This window comes from Sceloporus occidentalis, unplaced genomic scaffold (genome assembly GCF_023333645.1).
Source record: "Sceloporus occidentalis isolate IW3139 unplaced genomic scaffold, rSceOcc1.0.p SCAF_1, whole genome shotgun sequence".
Classification (NCBI taxonomy): domain Eukaryota; kingdom Metazoa; phylum Chordata; class Lepidosauria; order Squamata; family Phrynosomatidae; genus Sceloporus; species Sceloporus occidentalis.
In genome coordinates, this window is record NW_028316981.1 from 150,196,243 (window position 1) to 150,216,261 (window position 20,019).

The 20,019-nt window shown below is 41.7% G+C and overlaps 1 protein-coding gene across 1 annotated transcript; it reads left to right on the plus strand.

The window, feature by feature from the left end:
- The first annotated feature begins 5,162 nt into the window (after window positions 1-5,162).
- Window positions 5,163-12,977, plus strand: DDX5 (DEAD-box helicase 5). Its single transcript, XM_089476923.1, has 13 exons — window positions 5,163-5,325; window positions 6,948-7,113; window positions 7,502-7,598; window positions 7,838-7,971; window positions 8,067-8,132; window positions 8,827-8,968; window positions 9,069-9,229; window positions 9,388-9,560; window positions 9,694-9,804; window positions 10,200-10,261; window positions 10,363-10,422; window positions 11,584-11,808; window positions 12,317-12,977. Exons 1-13 carry the CDS (start codon window positions 5,294-5,296, stop codon window positions 12,688-12,690), a joined length of 1,803 nt encoding a protein of 600 aa, XP_089333049.1. The 5' UTR covers window positions 5,163-5,293; the 3' UTR covers window positions 12,691-12,977.
- The last annotated feature ends 7,042 nt before the right edge of the window (window positions 12,978-20,019 follow it).

Consider the following 20,019-nt stretch of genomic DNA (forward strand, 5'->3'; position numbering starts at 1 on the left):
CAATGAATTAACTTTTCCAAACTCTGCATGATGTCTGGAAAGCCACAAGCAGGGTCACACCAGCATAGCCAATGGTGTGGAGTGATGGCTGCACTCTAGAAACATCCAGAGGCTCACAAATTGCCTACTCCTGCTTTACATCTTCTTCCTTGGTATGGGAAGTAGTAATAGTAGCACTAGTAGTATGTAGTAGTAATACATTTTATTTGTTTTCCACTTCTTCTCAAGGCCAGGTACAGCATGTAAAAATACAAAACACAGTAAAAAAAAAACCTCATACAAAGGTAAAGGTATTCCGCTTTCACCGACTGTAGGGTGTGGCACTCATCTACGTTACTAAATCGAAGAACCAGCATTGTCAGAGACAACTCTGTGGTCATCTGGCCAGCATGACTGCACAGAATGCTGTTACCTTCCCACCAAATGGTACCTATTTATCTACTTGCACTTTTAAATGCTTTCAAACTGCTAGGTTGGCAGAAGCTGGGATTGTGATAGGAGCTCACTCCGTCACGTGGCACTTGAGTCTCAAACTGTTGACTTGCTGATCTTGCAATCAGAGTCTTAATGACTGAGTCACTGCGTCCCTTAAAACTTATCAAAAACTATTAAAAAACACATAAACCCACCGTTAAAACAACAATATGAAATCATCAAAATACATACCTAAAAGTTCATATACAAATTAAAATTCAAGATTTAAAATTGACTGGGTAGGTCTGCCAGGGGAAATATGTCTTTAATGCTGTTTACATCATGGAATCAGCAGTTTCAGCTGTCACATCTCTTTCAGCAGGTCATTCCACAGTCAAGGCAGCAGATTGCAAGGTCCTCTGGGATACACATTGGAGCCGGCATTTCCCATAAGACCTGAGTATACAGGGTGGATTGTATGGGAGAAGGCAATCCTGTAAGTAACCCGGACCCAAACCATGTCAGGCTTTAAAGGTAATACCCAACACTTCTTACTTTGTCTAGAAACTAATTGGCAGCCAGTGGAGTAATTTTAAGCTCAGTGTAATGTGATCACTCCTGGATGTACCCATACTTAGTCTGGGTACCATATTCCGAACCATTTGGAGTTTCTGGGCTTGATACAAAGGCAGCCCAATGTATAGCGCATTGCCAAAGTCCAGTATTGAGGTTAACAGCATGTGCACTACCATCTTCAGATCCTCCAGTTCTAGGAAGGGGTGCAGTTGCTGTATCATCTGAAGCTGATAACCAACACTGCTGACCAATGCATCTGCCTGAGCTCACATTTGGAGAGATGGATCCAGCAGCATTCCCAACCTACAAACACAGTCTTTCAGGGATATTGTGACCCCACCCAGAACTGGTTGACACACCTCCAGCCCAAGATTAGGACCCTTGACAGTAAGCAGCTCCGATTTGGTTTCAATTTGTTTTTCTTATGTCTGGTCTAGTAGATATATACACACCGCACAGAAACACAAACTCATACATATGACAATTTGTGATGTTATACACCTGGTCTCCCTTTCTGAATTTTATAGAAAGAAAAATATCTTTATGAGTTTGCACATATGATGAAAACGTGTTTTTTTCAGCACATGTATATAGTAACTATGTGTTAGATGGTGCTACCTGCAGCATTGGTGATGAGAGTCCTACTGGAATCTTTATCAAAAGGCATAATGTACTTACTCTACTGTTACTTTACTTGTGGCTTCTGTTTGTTATTGGTATATTACTGAAGCACTTAGTGCTGTGTGATTTCACTGTTGGTTTCAATATTTTTTGTCCCTGCAGCATAGTAGTAGAGCCTTTCAGGTACAGGTTGTTTCCCTTATCCTAAATGTTTGAGACCAGAAGCGTTTGGGATTTTGGAATATTTCCATATACATAATGAGATATCTTGGATAGGGGACCCAAATCTAAACATTAATTCATTTAGTCTCAAAAGTGCTACAAGATCTTTCTACATACTGATTCTACAGACTAACACGGCTATATCTTTGAATTGAATTCATTTATGTTTCATACACACCTTCTTCTATACATAGCCTGAAGGTTATTCTATATATAATATTCTAAATAATTTTGTGCATGAAACAAAGTTTGTGTACACTGAATGATCAGAAAGCAAAGGTGTCACTGTCTCAGTTATCCAAATTGATAATTTTGGGTTTTGGAGTATTTTGGATTTTGAAATTCCAGCTAAGAGATACTCAACCTGTAGCCATCTTGTTTCTAACTAGTTTTCTTTGTTTCTTCAATGGCTCAATGCTATGGAATTCTGGGAATTGTAGTTTTGTGAAACATTCAGCCTTCTCTGTCAGAGAGGTCTGGAACTACAACAAAGTAAAATTCTTAGAATTCCATAGCACTGAGCCATGGCAGTTAAAGTAGTGTCAAACTGGATTATTTCTGCAGTGCAGATACAGCCTGTATGGTAGTTTGCATGCAGAATGGTGTGGTTCTATGCCCTATGGGTTATGTTGTGTCCTGTTCCCCTGTGACATGTTGTTTGAGCCTGCAGTAATGACATGATTTCTTCTTACTGTAATGGTGTGAGGCTACTGGAAGTCAGGGTCTCTGTAATTTGTTGTGTTGCTGCTGCAAGCTAGTACTGTCTGTACTAGTACTGTGATAGCTCCTTGTTATCCATTGCCTAGAGACAGGTGTCCTGTTTCTTTCTACCTAGTACCTACTCTGTTTCGTCAATATTATGGATGTTTTCCTCCATTTCATGTTCTCACTTAGGATCAATGTAAAATAAATTATTATAATTAATGGTACTTTTTCCCTCTTCCTTTCTAGTGCATAAGCAGACAAACTATTCACCAATATTTGCTGTCTTTCCATTGGCAGGCAAACTTCTATATTCTGCCAAGCTTCGAGAAATGAAGGTTTCCAAGAGAAGAGCTTTTAAGAGGGTGCTGTCTCGTTTTAAACTGTACTGTCTTTAACTGCCTGTACCCTTTTTGTGTTTATTAATGTTTTAATTTTTTGTTTTTATTTTAATGTTTATCTTTGGTATGTTTTTACTATGCTGTAATCATGATTTCTATAAGTGGTCTTGAGTCTCAGTATTGAGAAAAGGGTATAAATAAAGCTAAGAAAAAGAAGAAAACATTACTTAGCAGATTAAATGTATAGTAGCTAAAATATTTTTGACATGATTATGCAGAAAATTACTAATGGCCTGGTCTTATAATCATGCAAGGGATGTGGGGGAAATATAGGGCTATTAGGAAGTGTCTTAGGGCCCAGACAGGTCAAAATAAAACAGCTTCAGGCCACTTTGGAGGTGTGCTGTTTAAATTATGCATGCGTTCTAAGAGGCCGGAAGCCGCACTAAAGCTGTGCTTCAGTAAGGACCAGAATGCAGTTTTGGTATGGCTTCTGGCCTCTTAGGACACATGCATAATTTAAACAGCACACCTCCAAAGTGGCCTGAAGCTGCTTTATTTTGGCCTGCCTGTTTGGGCCCTTAGTCAATTTTTTTCAGTGTAATTTTGGAGTAACTATTCAATGAAACTTCCCAAAGGGTTGATACACCCTTCCCTGGTGGGGCTTTTATGCTTTCAACAGATTTTTATGACAGTCACATTCATTAGATCTAGTTTCCCCAGCAAAGTGATGCAGTGATGGGGAAAAATTTATCTATTGAAATTGTGGTTCAAAACACTGTAGAAATAACCCAGTTTGAGACGTCTTTAAATGCCCTGTATCAATGCTAGGGAGTTATGGGAATTCTGGGAACTATAGTTTTGTGAGACATTTAGCCTTTTCTGTCTCACAATAAACTACAGTTCCCAGGATTCCCTGGTACTGAGCCAGGGGAGATAAAGTGGTCTCAAACTGGATTATTTCTGCAGTGTGTTTTGGACCTGTATTTAATTGCCTTCGAGTCAGTTCCGATTTATTGCAATGCTAGGGCAAGTCTTGTCACGGGGGTTTCTTGGCAAGGCTTGTTCAGAGGGGGGTGCCTTTGCCTTCCTCTGAAGGTTCTGAGAGAGTGTGACTTGGCTAAGGTCACCTATTGGATTTCCATGGCCCTGGAGGGACCTGAACCTTGGTCCACACATATGCTCAAACCACCGTGCTGGCTCTTTTAAAAACTGCTGGCACACAGATTGCTAGAATTGTGACAAGACCTGAGCTTTAAAATAGGCTTGTGGCAATCCTTTAAAATGTGAGGATGCTTGGTGTCAGGAGGGAAACAGGGCCCATAGGCTAGCCTAGGAAGGACACCCCTCATTGGAAGCACCTAAGCGTGGAGTAGTGCTTTGAGTGCTGGACTAAGACTCTAGAGACCAGGGTTGGATCCCCTGCTTGGCCATCTAGAGCCACTGGATGACCTTGGGCAGGTCGCTCTCTCTCAGCCTGAGGATGGCCATGGTAAGCCCCCTCTGAACAAATCTTGCCAAGAAAGCCCCATGATAGGGTCGCCCTAAGTCAGAAATGGCTTGAAGGCACACACACACAGAGCTTAGGGCTGCCCTAATTCAAGCCTTCCCTCTGACAGAAGAGGGTGCAGGGCAGGCTGTCCTCGTGTAAAGGGCTCAAGGGCCAGCTTCCTGAGGCAAAGGAGGCTTGTGAGAGGAAGGATGGCTATCTGGGGAGCTGCGTGGGCGGAAGTCGTGAAATGCAGGCAACGTGGGCGAAGGGGGAGAAGGCAAAGCCAAGCCTTGCCAGCCTGACCCAGGGCTGCGTCCACACGGCAGAAATAACCCAGTTTGACACCACTTTAAGGGCTATGAGTCCATGCTATTGAATTATGGGAATGGTAGCTCTGGAGCCACAACAGAGTACCCTTCCTAGAATTCCATCGCACTAAGCCGGGGCACTGAAAGCGGTGCCAAAGTGGGTTACTATTTCTGCAGCCCATCCATAGCCCTAGGCAAGGAGAGGCCTCCCCGCCCAGCCGCCATTTTCCTCAGGGGCTGAAAAGCCGCCCGGCTTCGTCTTCAAAGAGGGCTCCCATTGGCTGAGGCGGCGCGCGCGCGCGCGCACCCACCCGGCCACATAGCCAGCCGTAGCCCCGCCCCTTTCCTCTTGGCCAAAGACACAGAGCGAGAGAGTCTTCATCCTGTTCGAACTGGAATCCTCAGCTACAGAGGGAGGGGGAGGGGCCGTCAGTGACGTCACGAGCCGGCTTCCCGGCATTCTCAGCGGTCGCCGGGTATATAACCGGCATCCGCCGGGCGAGACACTCCCCATTCAGTCGCCCCCGTCGTCATCAGCACAGCGGCTGTTTCCGATCCTCTTCCTCGCCGTCCCTTCGTTGTCGTCGTCGAGGCCCGTCCCCATCGTTTCATCAGCAATGCCTGGGTATTCCAGTGAGAGGGATCGCGGGTGAGGAGGCGGCGCCCTTGCGGTCGTGGCTGGGGGTCTCGGGGGAGAAGGGGCCGGGGTCGTTTTATAAAATGGCGGCGGTTGCGGGGAGGGAGGAAGGAAGGAAGGGGGGGAGGGAGTTAGAACGGAGTGAGAAGGGAAGAGGGAAAAGGACGGAAAGGGAGGCGGGGGCGGAGGGTAAAACGGACGAGTCAGTGGAATGGGGGGGAGGGGAAGGCAGAATAGTCATTGGAAATGCTAATTAAGGCTGGGTTAATTGGTGCTGGCGGCAAGGAAGGAAATGGTGGGAGCGGAGGCGGAGGCGGCGGAGGGGCTTTGGTTTCCCCCGCCGTTCCCCTTTTGTCTTGCCCTGCTTCTTAATGGCTGGCCCCGCCATGCGGCGGACCAGGGAAGAATCAAAATGCCGGCCGCTGCTGCTGCCGCCGCCGCCGCCTTTGTTCCTCCTCCTCCTCCGCTGGCGCTATCCCCGCCCCGGCCTTAAAATGGACGCTTCGCCTGGAAAATGTGGCGTCGACGGAAAAGACAAAAGGGCCGCGAGGGGGAGGCGGCGCAGGGAGGGATAGACCCCTTCTTCTGCTTCTTGTTCTCTTTGTGGTGGAAGGGGCCCCCTCCGTCCCTCCCTTTCCTCCGGCGTCTCTTTCTCCCTTTCCGCCAGGGGGGCGCGCAAGGAGACAAAAGGCTGCTTCGCGGGAAAGGGCCATCGGAGTGATTTAGGAGGGAGACGGAGACGGAGACGGAGACGGAGCGGGCTTTGAGAGACCTCCTCCCGGGGCGGGGGGGGGGAGGGATGGAGGCGCCTGCGCACTAGCTCCCTCTCTCTCTAGAAGACGCCTTTTACGAAAATAAAGCCACTGCCGATGTTCAGAGACCCGGAAAGCAGGCTTCTTACCGGAACCGCGTTGGTTTCGTAACCCTCCCCGGCCCTTCCCTCCCCCCCTCTCTGCGTCAATTAAGGGACAGGACAATACACTCCTCCCTACACAGGGCCACGCAGTGTGTATGGGTGTGTGTACATATATATATACATACATACATACATACATTCATATATATATATATATATACACACACATATACATATACCCAACTGTTCCGTGCCAGCAGACATATATAAATACAAAGCTAATGTATCAATATGTACAAACAAAAACCCACCAGTGATACCTTTTATCGGCCAACAGAAATGCACAATATATTGTGCGTCTTGGTTGGCCAATAAAAGCATCACTGGTGGATTTTTGTTTGTATCTGTTACATGCCAAGACAGCTACCCCCGAATGTATTGGTATGTTATGTAAGTATGTAGGCAGTGTGGTTGAATAACCTCAATCAGTGACCACCAAACTCTGCCTTTGATCAGAGGTTTTGGACTTCAGCTCCCAGAAGCCTCAGCCATGTGGGCCAATAGTCTGGGATTCTGGGAGCTGAAGTCCAAAATCCCTTAAAGAGCACTGAATGTTCATAGTTTGGGATTTGTGAAGACAGATGAGTGTTTTATTTTAGCATGATTCAGGCGGGGGGGGGGGTCCCCTCATTTTTCTGTCTCCCCCCCTCCAGACCTTCACATCTCTATGTAGGCTATGTGGCTGAATAATCTAAATATTCAAAATTTGCCTTGACAGGTTTGGTGGCCCTCGTTTTGGAGGCAGCAGAGGGGGATCTTTAGGTGGAAAGAAGTTTGGGAATCCTGGAGAAAAGCTTACAAAGAAGAAATGGAACCTAGATGAGCTTCCCAAATTTGAAAAGAACTTCTACCAGGAACATCCTGATGTTGCCAGGCGTCCTATGGTATAGAAACTGCCTTTTTTGGTCAGAATTGAACTTCAGCTTGTTACTGTACACCAGAAATGGGCAAAAGTGAGGCTCCAAAACTGTTCCATCCTTCTTATTTGGCAAAGTAAAAGAAAGGGTAAACTCTCATTTTTTGAAAGCGTCTGGGAGCCTCTTCATTTTCAAGCCCCACCTTCTGTACTTTGGAAGGATTTTCAAAACCAGAAGTGGACTTCTGATTATTCTTTGTTTCTTTCTGCCACCTGTATGGTCTCTAATATTGTGGGGCAGAAAATCTCCCCCTTCACCATAAATTATCTGGATCCATAGTACAGTAATTGTTGGTTTTTATTATGCTTATCAATAGAATGACTAGAGAGTGACTCTTACTTTATTTTATTTGCAGCAAGAGATTGAACAATATAGAGCAAGCAAGGAGATCACAGTTAAAGGCCATAACTGTCCAAAACCTGTTATGAACTTCTATGAAGCTAACTTTCCTGGTAAGTAGTATTCATATTTTAGATTTGTTATATTTTAGCTTTTTCTAATTTCTTTAGAACTATAGAATTGTATAGCGTGTTTTATCCATTTTTGTGTAATTTTGAGATGGCCTGAGGGTTAATCAATAAACATTGATTGATTGGTAAGTAGTAATACTGTTGTTAACCTATGAATGTATGTATGCATTTTTATTTCATATGCCAGACCTTTAACCACGACCCACTTTTATGTCTTTTAGCAAATGTTATGGAAGTAATCCAGCGACAGAACTTCACTGAACCAACTGCTATTCAGGCACAAGGCTGGCCAGTTGCCTTGAGTGGATTGGATATGGTTGGGGTAGCACAAACTGGATCAGGGAAAACATTGTCAGTGAGTAACTGTTTTATAGCAACTTGAGTGCTTAAAATTAATGAATACATTGTACTGGTGAAAAAATAAAGTGTATTCTTGTCTTTTCTTAACAGTATTTATTGCCTGCCATAGTGCATATAAATCATCAGCCTTTCCTTGAGCGAGGAGATGGGCCTATTGTAAGTACTGAGCCATACAAATCTTATGGGGGGGCAGGGGGAGATTAAATTTAATTTTGAATGTTGGCTCCGTAGAGTATAAAAGATATCTGTAGGTAAGACTTGAGTGGAAGCTTTTGAATTCCTGAACTTCAGGGTCAAAATTCAGCAGTGGGGAATCAAAAGTGAAAAGATTTCAGTGTTTTGTCTCTTGAAACTGTACAAATAGTACAAACAAGATCAGGAACCTTACCGGTTTCCTTTTATTTTGTTTACTGCTTGCTATTCAGGAGTTCCTCAGTGGTCATGCTTTCCCTCCAGGATGCTCCAGATGTGGCTTTTCTCAGAATGCAGTATCATTGTGCTGGAAACAGGGCATTGATTAATTCTAGCCTATTCTTAGCCCCATAGCAAAAATGATCTTCCCATTTAGTTAATATTAATGTACTGCTTTATTCCATAGCTGTTATTAAAGCCTTAGAATTATTTTATGCACAACAAACTTGCTAGCAGATAGAAAACTAGTAATTTAATATGTAGCTCCTGAGAGTAACGTTCAAAGAAAGCAAACGCATCAAAATGGTGTTGGCATGTATTAGTCCTCTGTTTTTAAAAAGGTTACTTTCCAGAACAGTGTCATGCTTTTAATACAATATTGGCTAACTAATAATCACCTCAGAGTACTATGACTATATATTTGTACATCTCTTCATAGTGTCTTGTGCTGGCACCAACTCGAGAATTAGCTCAACAAGTACAGCAAGTAGCTGCAGAATATGGCAGAGCCTGCCGTTTGAAGTCCACTTGTATTTATGGAGGTGCTCCCAAAGGGCCACAAATACGTGACCTGGAAAGAGGTATCAAAATTATAATTTGGGAAGAATCAAATAAATCTGAATACTAATTTGGTATTGCGGAGATTACAAAACCAGGAATCCTATTTTTCTTTACTTACAGGTGTGGAAATTTGCATTGCAACGCCTGGTAGACTCATAGACTTTCTGGAAGCTGGAAAGACTAATCTCCGGAGATGTACTTATCTTGTTCTTGATGAAGCTGACAGAATGCTTGATATGGGCTTTGAACCTCAGATCCGGAAAATTGTAGAACAGATCAGAGTAAGTATAAAGGCTCACAGTTTATCTGTATACTAAAAGACAATTGAGAAGCTCTTATAGAACTTAATGGTCCTAGATTTCATTTACAGGTTCTCAGTTTTATCCATGGGGAACTAAGCAAACAATTTGATGTTAAGAGAAATCTTATTTATTTGCAGCCTGATAGGCAGACACTCATGTGGAGTGCAACATGGCCTAAGGAAGTTAGGCAACTAGCAGAAGACTTCTTAAAAGAATATGTACACATCAACATTGGGGCACTGGAGCTAAGTGCAAATCACAACATTCTGCAGATAGTGGACGTATGTCATGATGTAGAGAAGGATGACAAGTAAGTGAAATGCAAAGCCTTTCCACTTGAAGGAATAATTAGAGTTGTGTTGAACTTTAAATGTGGCTGAAACTGTCAAAATGCTTCTAGTATATGTTTCACCGCTCTGATAGGACTTTTCTTTGTTATGAAGGCTTATACGGTTAATGGAAGAAATTATGAGTGAGAAAGAAAACAAGACGATTGTGTTTGTGGAGACCAAAAGAAGATGTGATGACCTTACTAGAAAAATGAGGAGAGATGGGTAAGCAGGTTAATAAACCTAATTAGTGTTAGGATCCTTTGTTAATCTGTTCTTGTAATACTGTTCTGCTTCAATACAGTCCTAGAACAGCTGCAGTTGGCACATTGTTCAGCAGTCATTCTGACTCCCTTTGCTGCAATTTCTGATACTGACTAAACAGAGCTAATTGGTTTTCACTACCACATTGATTTTTATGAATTTATATGAAGCAATAGTAGTTATATCATCAGAATGATTGTAGTTTGCTATTGTTTGTGTAAGTGGACCAGTTATTTGATAGAAGGATGTCATGATTCAACCACCCAAACAGGATTTGACAAAAGGCCATTGCCACTGAATCCTTACTAGATTTGAGAACCGTTTGAATGGTTATGAGAGATTGAATATTCTTGCAGGTGGCCAGCAATGGGTATCCATGGTGACAAAAGTCAACAGGAGCGAGACTGGGTTCTAAATGGTGAGTAATTCTGAATATGATCTAAATAATTGATTTAGGGCGGTGATACTTCTCCCAGATTCAGTTTTGAATACAAACTAATCAGCCTTTCTTTGTTGCAGAATTCAAACATGGGAAGGCTCCTATCCTGATTGCTACAGATGTTGCCTCCAGAGGTCTAGGTTAGTACAACTCTAAATCTTGGGTGCAGCACAAATTTTTAAAGAAAGTTCATTGCTTTCTTTAACCTCTGCATTTTTCTAAGTTTTTTCACATTAAGGTGCAGTCTTTGTGGCAAGGCCTAGGCATGACAATCGGAGGACTCGAGGGGGATGGAGGACTAATGGAAGTGATCGTCTGGACGCTTCCAGTCCAATAGAGAGGTGAAAGTTGAGCATTGTGTGCCAGTAATCTTCAAAAGGCAAAGACAAAAACTACGATCCCATAAACTGTTCTCTCAAACGGTAGCTTCATTCACGGTTCACTTTTGCCCGGTTATTTCTACTGTTCCATGCTTTGCATGACCGCCATAGTGCACTGCTGTTTAGTCTGTGTGCATACTGTTTGCTGTGGTCCGTGAGTCTTTGGATTTCAGTGAGTTTGCTGAAATGTCGAAGAATAATTAAACTTCTGTGGTCGATTTTTTTCCAACTTTTGAAATGGAGAGAGCAGCTTTAAAATGTACTGAGCCTTGTACAAATTGGTGAGTACTGGCACATGAAATTTGAAAATCCACCTCTCATATTCAAGTTGGGGTGGGAAAGCAGTGGCTTTTCAAACCTGGAGTTCCTCCGTCACCTATACCATAACCGTCATGTCGAGACCTGCCAGAGAGAGACACACTCAAGTGAACGCTGGCTTCTTGGAAGCGCTTGCCTAGACGAGACACAGTGCATGAAAACAACTTGATGACCTTTCAGGGACAGGTATGTTTTTCTTGCAGCTGCGGTTGAAAGGTCTTGGCAAGACAAGCAGTGTGGCCTTCTTTTTAAGCTTCTGATGTGTGGCAAGGCCTCATTTTTTATATGGAGGTCCTTGGGAGTACATGAAGAGGCTACTGTGAGCTTATTGGTCCTACTGCAAGAAGCATTCAGATGTCACTTGACTTGTAGGGGCACTCTGGTAAGGATTTTAGATCACAGGGTTAATTGCAGAGAGATTCAGAGGGAAGAGTTGCAGCCATTTTCTCAGTTTTCCTCTTTTTTTGCAGGAAATAGATAATTAACATTCTTTACAGCAGTTAGCATCTTAAAATATATTATTGTCTAACTTGCTTTTTCATCTGGCTGTTGTGGTGTGCAAAATTTTGTGCATTGCTTTTGCTGCACTGCAACACTTTACAGATGTGGAAGATGTGAAATTTGTCATCAATTATGACTACCCTAACTCCTCTGAGGACTATATCCACCGAATTGGACGAACTGCCCGCAGTACCAAAACAGGCACAGCATACACATTCTTTACGCCTAACAATATAAAGCAAGTAAGCGACCTCATCTCTGTACTTCGTGAAGCTAATCAGGCGATCAACCCAAAATTGCTCCAGCTGGTTGAAGACAGAGGTTCAGGTAAATATGTCACCTTACTCAAATATATTTCTAATACCTGACTGAGTTCTGAGAGTGTGCATTGTGAAGTACATTATGACATCATAATTCCTTTTTGACCTATGTATGAATGTATTAATGTAAGAAGAAGAATAATAAATAACAGCAATGATGCAATACGGTGGGCCCTTGGTATCTGCTGGAGTTTGCCTCCAGCCCCCCCACCCCCCCTCAGATACCAAAATCTGGATGCTCAAGTCTCATTCATTATAATGATGTAGTAAAATGGTGCCCCTTATATAAAAGGGCAAAACCAAGGCTTGCCTATGCAAATATAAAGATTTTTAAGTTATTTTTAAGCTGTCAATGCTTAAATCTATGGATAAAAAAAACCTGTGGATAAAGGAGGGCTGACTGTACTTTGTGAGAAGAGATGAGGCAGAAAGAGGTCTATGCTTATTTATTGCTCTTATTTGGAGTAGGTGCCTGGCTGCCCATAATGAATCTGTTTCAACTTCTGTTATTTTAGGTCGTTCCAGAGGTGACCGACGTGACAGATACTCTGCGGGCAAAAGAGGTGGATTTGGTTTTAGAGAGAGGGAAAACTTTGAAAGAACCTATGGTGCAGTGGGCAAGAGAGACTTTGGTGCAAAAGCTCAGAATGGTGGCTATGGTGCTCAAGGTTTTGGTAACGGAACTGGCTTTGGAAACAACTTTGGAGCAACTGGCATGCAGGGTGGATTTAGGGCTGGCACTCCAGCTTATCAGAATGGCTATGACCAGCAGTATGGAAATAACATGGCAAACATGCACGGTGCAATGAACCAACAGCAGTATGCATACCCTGCAACTGGTGGTACGCCAATGATAGGTTATCCAATGCCAGCAAACTATACCCAATAACCTAGTATATTTAAGTGTCTTGTTTTTTCATAATTGCTCTTTATATTGTGTGTTGACAGCATAGTTATTTAAAATCTTATGGAACATGCAGAAGCGTCTGCAGTGCAGCAGTACCTGGTGCACTTTTCCGCTATTTAAGTTGAATATTCTCTACATTCCTGAACGATTTTTAGTTTTTTGTACTAGAAAATGCAGACCGTGTTTTCACAAAGTAAATGTACAGTGATTTGAAATACAACAACTGGGGGCAATGCATGGCCTTCCAATAAAGATATTTGAAAACAGAAGTTACTTCTTGTTACATGCTTGAGTGATGTACCTATCAAAAATGGTCTGTTACAATCTTGCTACACTGACTTGTAATATAAGCAGCCTTATTTTTCTGACTGAAATTTATTAACTTCAGAACCAAAACTTTTGTAATGTTTTTCTGAAGTTTTGATTACTGAAGTTATGACATTATTGTAAAAAAAAATCTCACAGACACTAAATGAAAAGGGATAGCACAAACCTTGAAGCAAATTTGGAGAAAAGGGGAATCTTAATACAGCCTAAAGTAAAATACATGATGTCTAAATAGAACAGATTATAATAACCAATAATAACTAGTTCTTGTGAGTTTATTGAAATTGAGGGAAATCAGCACAAGGCAGTTCTATAAAACCTGATAGTCACTGGTGTTAGAGAAAGAGTTCTACACACGTTTTTCTTCTCGAGTTTAGTGAAGTTTCATTTAAATTATAGCTTCCTCCTATCCTAGTGCATTTCAGGCTGTATGGAGGAATAAACATCTATATCTGTTAAAACTGGAAAGGCTTCAGAGACTGATACCTCTGCTTTATTCTGGAGTTTTTGCTGTACTTATGGCTTTGGGAAACATCTGTTCTTATTTCCTCCCAAGATACAAGATTATTGCTGCATGCTTGAAATGTCTTGGTGTGGACAGGTAGCAGCTTCCGGGTTGTGAATTTAAGGGCTGGATCAGTTAAGAATTAACTCTTGTGAATTGCAAATATCAATACTCTGATAATGTAGCCTTCCAAAAAGCATTTGAAGGCAGTTAAATGTTACAGGTTCCTCATATAAGAAGGCTGTACTTAAGCTTGTAACAATGTTAAGGCAAGGCAAATATTTGGGTTTACTAGTGATCCAATACTTCTGGTTACAAAATGGGCTTCGATCTTGCAGTCACTATAGTGATGTCTAAATTTTTAGCTACTCCAGAGCAGAATCAGAGTTCAACTTCCTCAAACCAAAAATGTTCTCAAGAAACTTAAAATGGACATGCCATTGTTGACAAATCTGGGCAAAACACAGTTGACCTATTTTTAGTTTAAATGTGCAACATTTGTTATGTAAAAGGTTATTAATCTGTTTCCGTGAAACTCCGCCCATGAAAGCGTAATCAGAATGGAAAATTAAAAAATGCAGGCACTTGTAATTTGCAGAGAGTTGTAGATGCTCAATTTATTTTTCTTTTGTAAAAGGGCAGGCATATTTAGGAACCTCACTGCAGTGGGTTGCTTTTACTTAGCAAAAAGTACAATAATTTTGACCCAGTAACCCAACTGCTACCTCTTAGATTCTGATATATCTTATTCTGAGGGCTCTGGAGTGCTTCAGATTAACCATAATAGGATTATTCTGATTCACTGGAACTTGAACATGGCTGACTCCCATCTTCCTCCTTTGTAACAGGCTCAGTGGGTTTTAATGCTGCTTCTCTGTAAGCTCCACCTAATGGAACTAGGTTATAACTGATTTAAAAAATGTTGCTTGGTGGAAATTTCCACTGGCCTGTTGGTGAGTCAGAATGACTGTGCCAGTCCTGAATGTAATTGGCAGCATTGGTAAAGAAGACTTACACAACCACACAGTAGAGGCCAAACTTAAACCTGACCTACTAATTAATGCATCCAGGCCCACAAGGATCTAAAGCCTTAGCGATTTAAATGTACTGTTTAAAGCTCTGGTTCTTAAAATTTGTAGATGTGTACTATGCTACTGTGCTTGTGTTTTCAGCATTGGAAACTACAAGCTTGTAACAACTACAGCTTACTAAAACATCTTTGTAAAACATGTAGCAAAGTTGGTAAATTAATTTGACTAGAATTTATGTAACTAGAGTATGTATGTTGACACTTAGTAATATGTGAGTATTAAATAATTTTACTGCAGAAATGAATGCGTAAATGGATAGAGCAGCTGTTAAAAGGGTACTGTATCACCCTTATTTTACAAATCAATTTTGTTTTTTGTTTTTTTGTATTCCATATTTAATAATGAACACGGGTTTGGAGTATTTTGCCAACATAAATATGAGGAGCCTGTTTTTTGCAGTTTTGTGTGTACTGGAACCAATATTTTTACTTGGCAGAGAAGCAGTCTTGAGATTCCTCTGGGCAAGTGTTCACATTCTGTCCTTGAGTAGTTCACTAAGGCCGCTTCATGGGGTTTTCTTGGCAAGTTTCTTCAGAGGACATTTTGCCATTACCATCCATCTTCGGAGGCTGAGAGAATGTGACTTGTCCAAGGTCACCTGGTGGGTTTTCATGGCTGAGCTGGGGTTTGAACACTGGTTTCCCAATATCCTAGTCCAACGCTCAAACCACCACACCATGCTTGCTTGCTCTAGAACTCCTACGGAAGGCTAGATATCAAAACTACAAATCCCAAAATTTCATAGCAATGAGCCATGGCAGTTAAAGTGGTGTGAAAGTGCATTATTTCTGCAGTGCAGATGCTGCCTAAGTTCTAGACTTTTAATATAGTTTACATGTTGATCACTGTTTCCCAAGTCTCAGTATGCAATATTTCGAAAGGGCACTCATGCCCCTCGACTGAAATCTAATTTGTACTCTGCAACCTGATTTGTCTCACATTTCATTCACCTTCCCCATTTTGCTCAGAGACTATATGATGTTCCACTGCACCCTTGAAGACCTGTTCTGACAACTGTCTCTAGTAGTATTTGAATACAAAGCCACCTTTCTCTTAAAATCTCTAGATTTGCCCAGCCCTACATATTAGGCAGGGGAGAGCATTCTGAAAGAATCCGAGTGTTGCAGGCAGCACCAGGCCCAAACATGCAAAATCCTTTTTTTAAATCGCAACTGGAAGTGTCCTGATGTCCACTTAGGGTTTCTATCTTTATATCTAGGAAGCCAGAGGGCTTTACTATATGTACATATGTGTTTCAATTTGCCTGTTGCCTTATGGTGATCCCATTAATTTCAGTGTTTCCTAGACAAATGAATACTGAAGAGTGGTTTTGCCAGTTTTTCCTTTTGACACAAAACCACCATTTCTATAGGTGCTAGGAGCAGGGGAACTTATTTTCATTGCCAAGGGGTATGGGACCCCTCCGGATTGTCCCAGGCTGTCCTGTAGTCATGGAGGTTTTCCTTCAAGTCCTTTCTCCAACTATCTTTTCACCTTAACTTTCATTCCCAGTTACAACCATAGGGAAACATTTGATCCATCACTTTTTACTATTCATCCCTTTTTGTCTTGTTTAAATTAATACCTGTATTGGATCAAGGAATTACACTGAAATATTTAAGCCTGATTGTTATTAATATTTGAAATAATAGACTTGACGGCATGTGTAAAATCCTCTAGTACTGCATATGGGAGTGGAGGAATGTGGCTGAATACTACAGGGCAAACTCTGAAGCAGCCAGTCAGTGAGAACAGGTCTTGTTCTCCAAAGAATGAAGACCAAAGGTCTTAAAAAGCTAATGTAGATCTCAGTCCTTGCCCAACATCCTTCTTGGTCATTAGTAGGACTCTTGAACACAAAAGAAAGATACAGGTTTTTATCTGAATTTCCTGGATAATTTTTTGACTTCTTCTTGGTAGAACAGGAAATAATCTAGCTATTCAAATGCAAGAAGTCAACTCAGTCAATTTTATTGTAGTTTGGCAAGATCCCTTCCTTCTGCCCAAGTAACAGCAAAAACAAGCCCATTTTTACGTCTTCAGGTGTTTATTTTTCTTAGTTACTGAACAAATATTTCCAGCAGTGGGGAAAAATAACATGTTATTTATTATTGACATGGGTGTGTGTGTATCAGGGCTGAAGTCTACATACTACAGGATACAGGGTATGTAGTAACCAAAGCAGAAATCCGACAAGCACTTCCTCCTCCGCATCTCCTGCACATTAACAATTTCATTTAAATTTAACAATTTGCTTCCCTTTCAGCACTCAGAAGCAAAGTGTTGGGAGAGACCACAAAATTAAATTTTTTGACTCTGCAGTTAATATCTTAAGCAAATTATGGGATATTTAGCATTTAGGTTTTAAAATTGTTACAGCAAACCTGCAGTGTAGTCCCTTAATAAATACAGCCTTGCTGAAAAAGGAGTGTGGGGTGAAAATGATCATCCAGTATTACAATATTTTACTGGGTGGCCATGGACAAGTCACACTCTTTCAGCCTCAGAATAAATCTTGCCAAGAAAACAATGTGATAGGTTTACCTTAAGTCATAAACAATTTGGAGACACATAACAATTATAATCATATTTTGGATATTTCATAGTGATTTATAGCTCACTAATAAATGTTTTATTGCAATTTTTAATAAAAAACATGCCATATATCCAACAATGCAAGATTATTCAATCATAAATCCTTTTTTGCTCTGTGATTTACTCGCCACTGTGTGTCATCCACATGCTAATGACACTTCTAACAGCTAAAATTTAACCCATAATTCTGGATGACCTTGATATATGCTGAGGAACATAGAGCCCTCCAGATGATGTGTTTCATCAGCACTACCAGGCCCAGCCAATGTTTAGGGATGATTAGAGTTGTAGCCCAATTATTTCAGGAGGGCCACACCTTGTCCATCTGTGATGAAACCTTTTAGAAAATTGAAGTATTTTCCACTGAGAACAATGGGATTAGCTCCTGAATAGGTATAGGCTCATAGACTCAGGTTGTTCTGTAAATAACTTGAAATTATGGATGTCAAGAATTCAAAGACATAGCTGTCTAGAGGTCTGGAAAATCAGTTTGTAAAGCAATAATTGTATCACCTTTGAGACTAACTGAAAGAAGTTGGTAATGTTTTCATAGATTTCAACCTACTTGTAGCAAAAGAGATTGTATACAAATAATGTTAAGTAATGGTGTTGTGTCATTTTAAGTAATTTCTGACTTACTGTGACCCGAAGGCCATGGGATTTTCTTGGCAAGATTTGTTCAGAGGGTGTTTGCCATTGCCTCCCCCTGAGGCTGAGAGAGTGTGACATGCCCAAGGTCACTTAGTGGGTTTCATGACCAAGCTGGCAATCAAACCCTGGCCTCCAGAGTCATAGTGCCATACTCAAACCACTATGCCACATTGGCGCTCAAGTAATGGTAAATCTAGTTAAATCACTACTTCAGATGTAATCCCAAATGAATGTTTAGTTGAACAATGCTCAGTTTAATTTGAGATGCTACCTGCCTCTTCTACTTGTCCCAGAAATGGCCTGACCATGGCAGTATTCAAATAAAAAACTATCTGGCTGAAACCTGAAACATTTTATGTTCTCTCCCCTCTTGCTGCTGCTTCACCATTTAAACAAGAGAGCTGGTAATACAGTTACACTCCCTTATCCTCCATATTGCAAGCTGCAGGCATTGTGTCTGAAAAGTAGCGGCTTATGACAGTAGCCCTGCAGTGTAGTCCAGGGTTAAAATTACAGGTCAGGCCAACAGTGAGGCATTTTTGCACTTTAGTGATGATGTTAACAAATACATTGCACATTGGGGCTCATGTTGAGAGTCTTATAGTCGCATCCCCGCCCTGTTAGCACAACTATTATTTCCATATTGCAGGTTGAGGGTGCGTGGCAGGCCCAAGGAGGCAGATAATGTTTTATGATAACCCCTGCAGTATACGATGTTAGAAACATTGCAGATCAGAGATGGGGTTGAGACTAGTATGGATTCTCAGGCCAAATATCTTATACAGTCAGCCCTCCGTTTTCACGGGGGATCTGTTCCAGATCCCCCCCCCCCAAAAAAAAACTGCCAATATTCAAGCCCCAATGGCTTGAATAGTGGCATGTGCCCCATTTTGTCCCTCTCCATTTGCCGCTTGCACATAAGCGAGGGACGTGGATCCCAAGTCCATGAAAACGGAGGGGCGACTCTATATAAAATGCCCCTCAGAGTTTTGTTTTGTTTTGAAGTCATAGTATTCCCTCAGGCCAATTTCCTCTCGCAGGCTGCATCCGCACTACAGAAATAATCCAGTTTGACACCGTTTTAACTGCCATGCCTCATTGCCATGGAATTTTGGGAATTGTAGTTTTGTGAGAATTTAGCCTTCCCTATAAGAGAGGTCTCGTGCCACAGGAAACTACAATTCACAGAAACTACAATTCATAGCACTGACCCATGGCAGTTAAAGTGGTGTCACTAGATTATATCTGCAATGCGGAAGCAGCCTGTGTCACATGCTATGCAGATGCCCCCTTTTTATTGGCTTTCAAATTGAAAGGTTAATAGGCTGACCTCTGGATGGGTGAACCCCATTGAACAAAGTGGTGGTTACTTCAAGTAGACTTGCATGAGAGGTGCCCTGTAACTGCAGTAGAGGAATCATATTCAGGGGTAGCCATGCTGGCTATATGGCAAAGTACAATAACATCCAAAATCCAGAAAACAGTGATACCCTTATTCAGCGAACCAAAATGCACAAAATATGTCTTGCAAGCTTCTGAAGCTCCACTGGCTTCTTCATCAGGCAAAGGTGTTTTAAAAAATCATACAGGAGAAAGAAATTATGAAATGATGATGTTAGTCATAGGCTTGCATTTTCCCAAGGTGTTGTTGTATTGTTCAATGCAAGGGGGTCCCTCCATTCTGGCGCTGGAAGACAAAGCATTCCAAAGTCCAGAAGATAAAATTTGAATCCCATTGGCAATACAAAAAGGTACTTCTGAGATCCAAGATGTCTCTATCCTTTGTGAGGTCACAGCCTCCTTTGTTAGGCAGAGAACACTGAATCTCTTGTTGCATTAGCTGCTGTTTTGGTAAATTGTGCCAAATGTGGTCCCAATTAAGAAAAAGGTTTTACCCTTGTTAGAGGTAGAAACCCAAACAGTAAAATCGCAGTCCTCTCTCTCTCTCTCTCTAGGATTCCCTGTAGCTGCTAAAATGCCATATCTTCACATCCAGGAAACATTCGAGGCAGCCGTTTTGGCCATATAGTGAAGTACAGTAACATCCAAAACCCACAAAGCAGTGATACCTTTTTGTATTGCTAATGGGGTTCAAATTTTATCTCCTGGACTTTGGGATGCTTTGTTTCCCAGTGCCACATG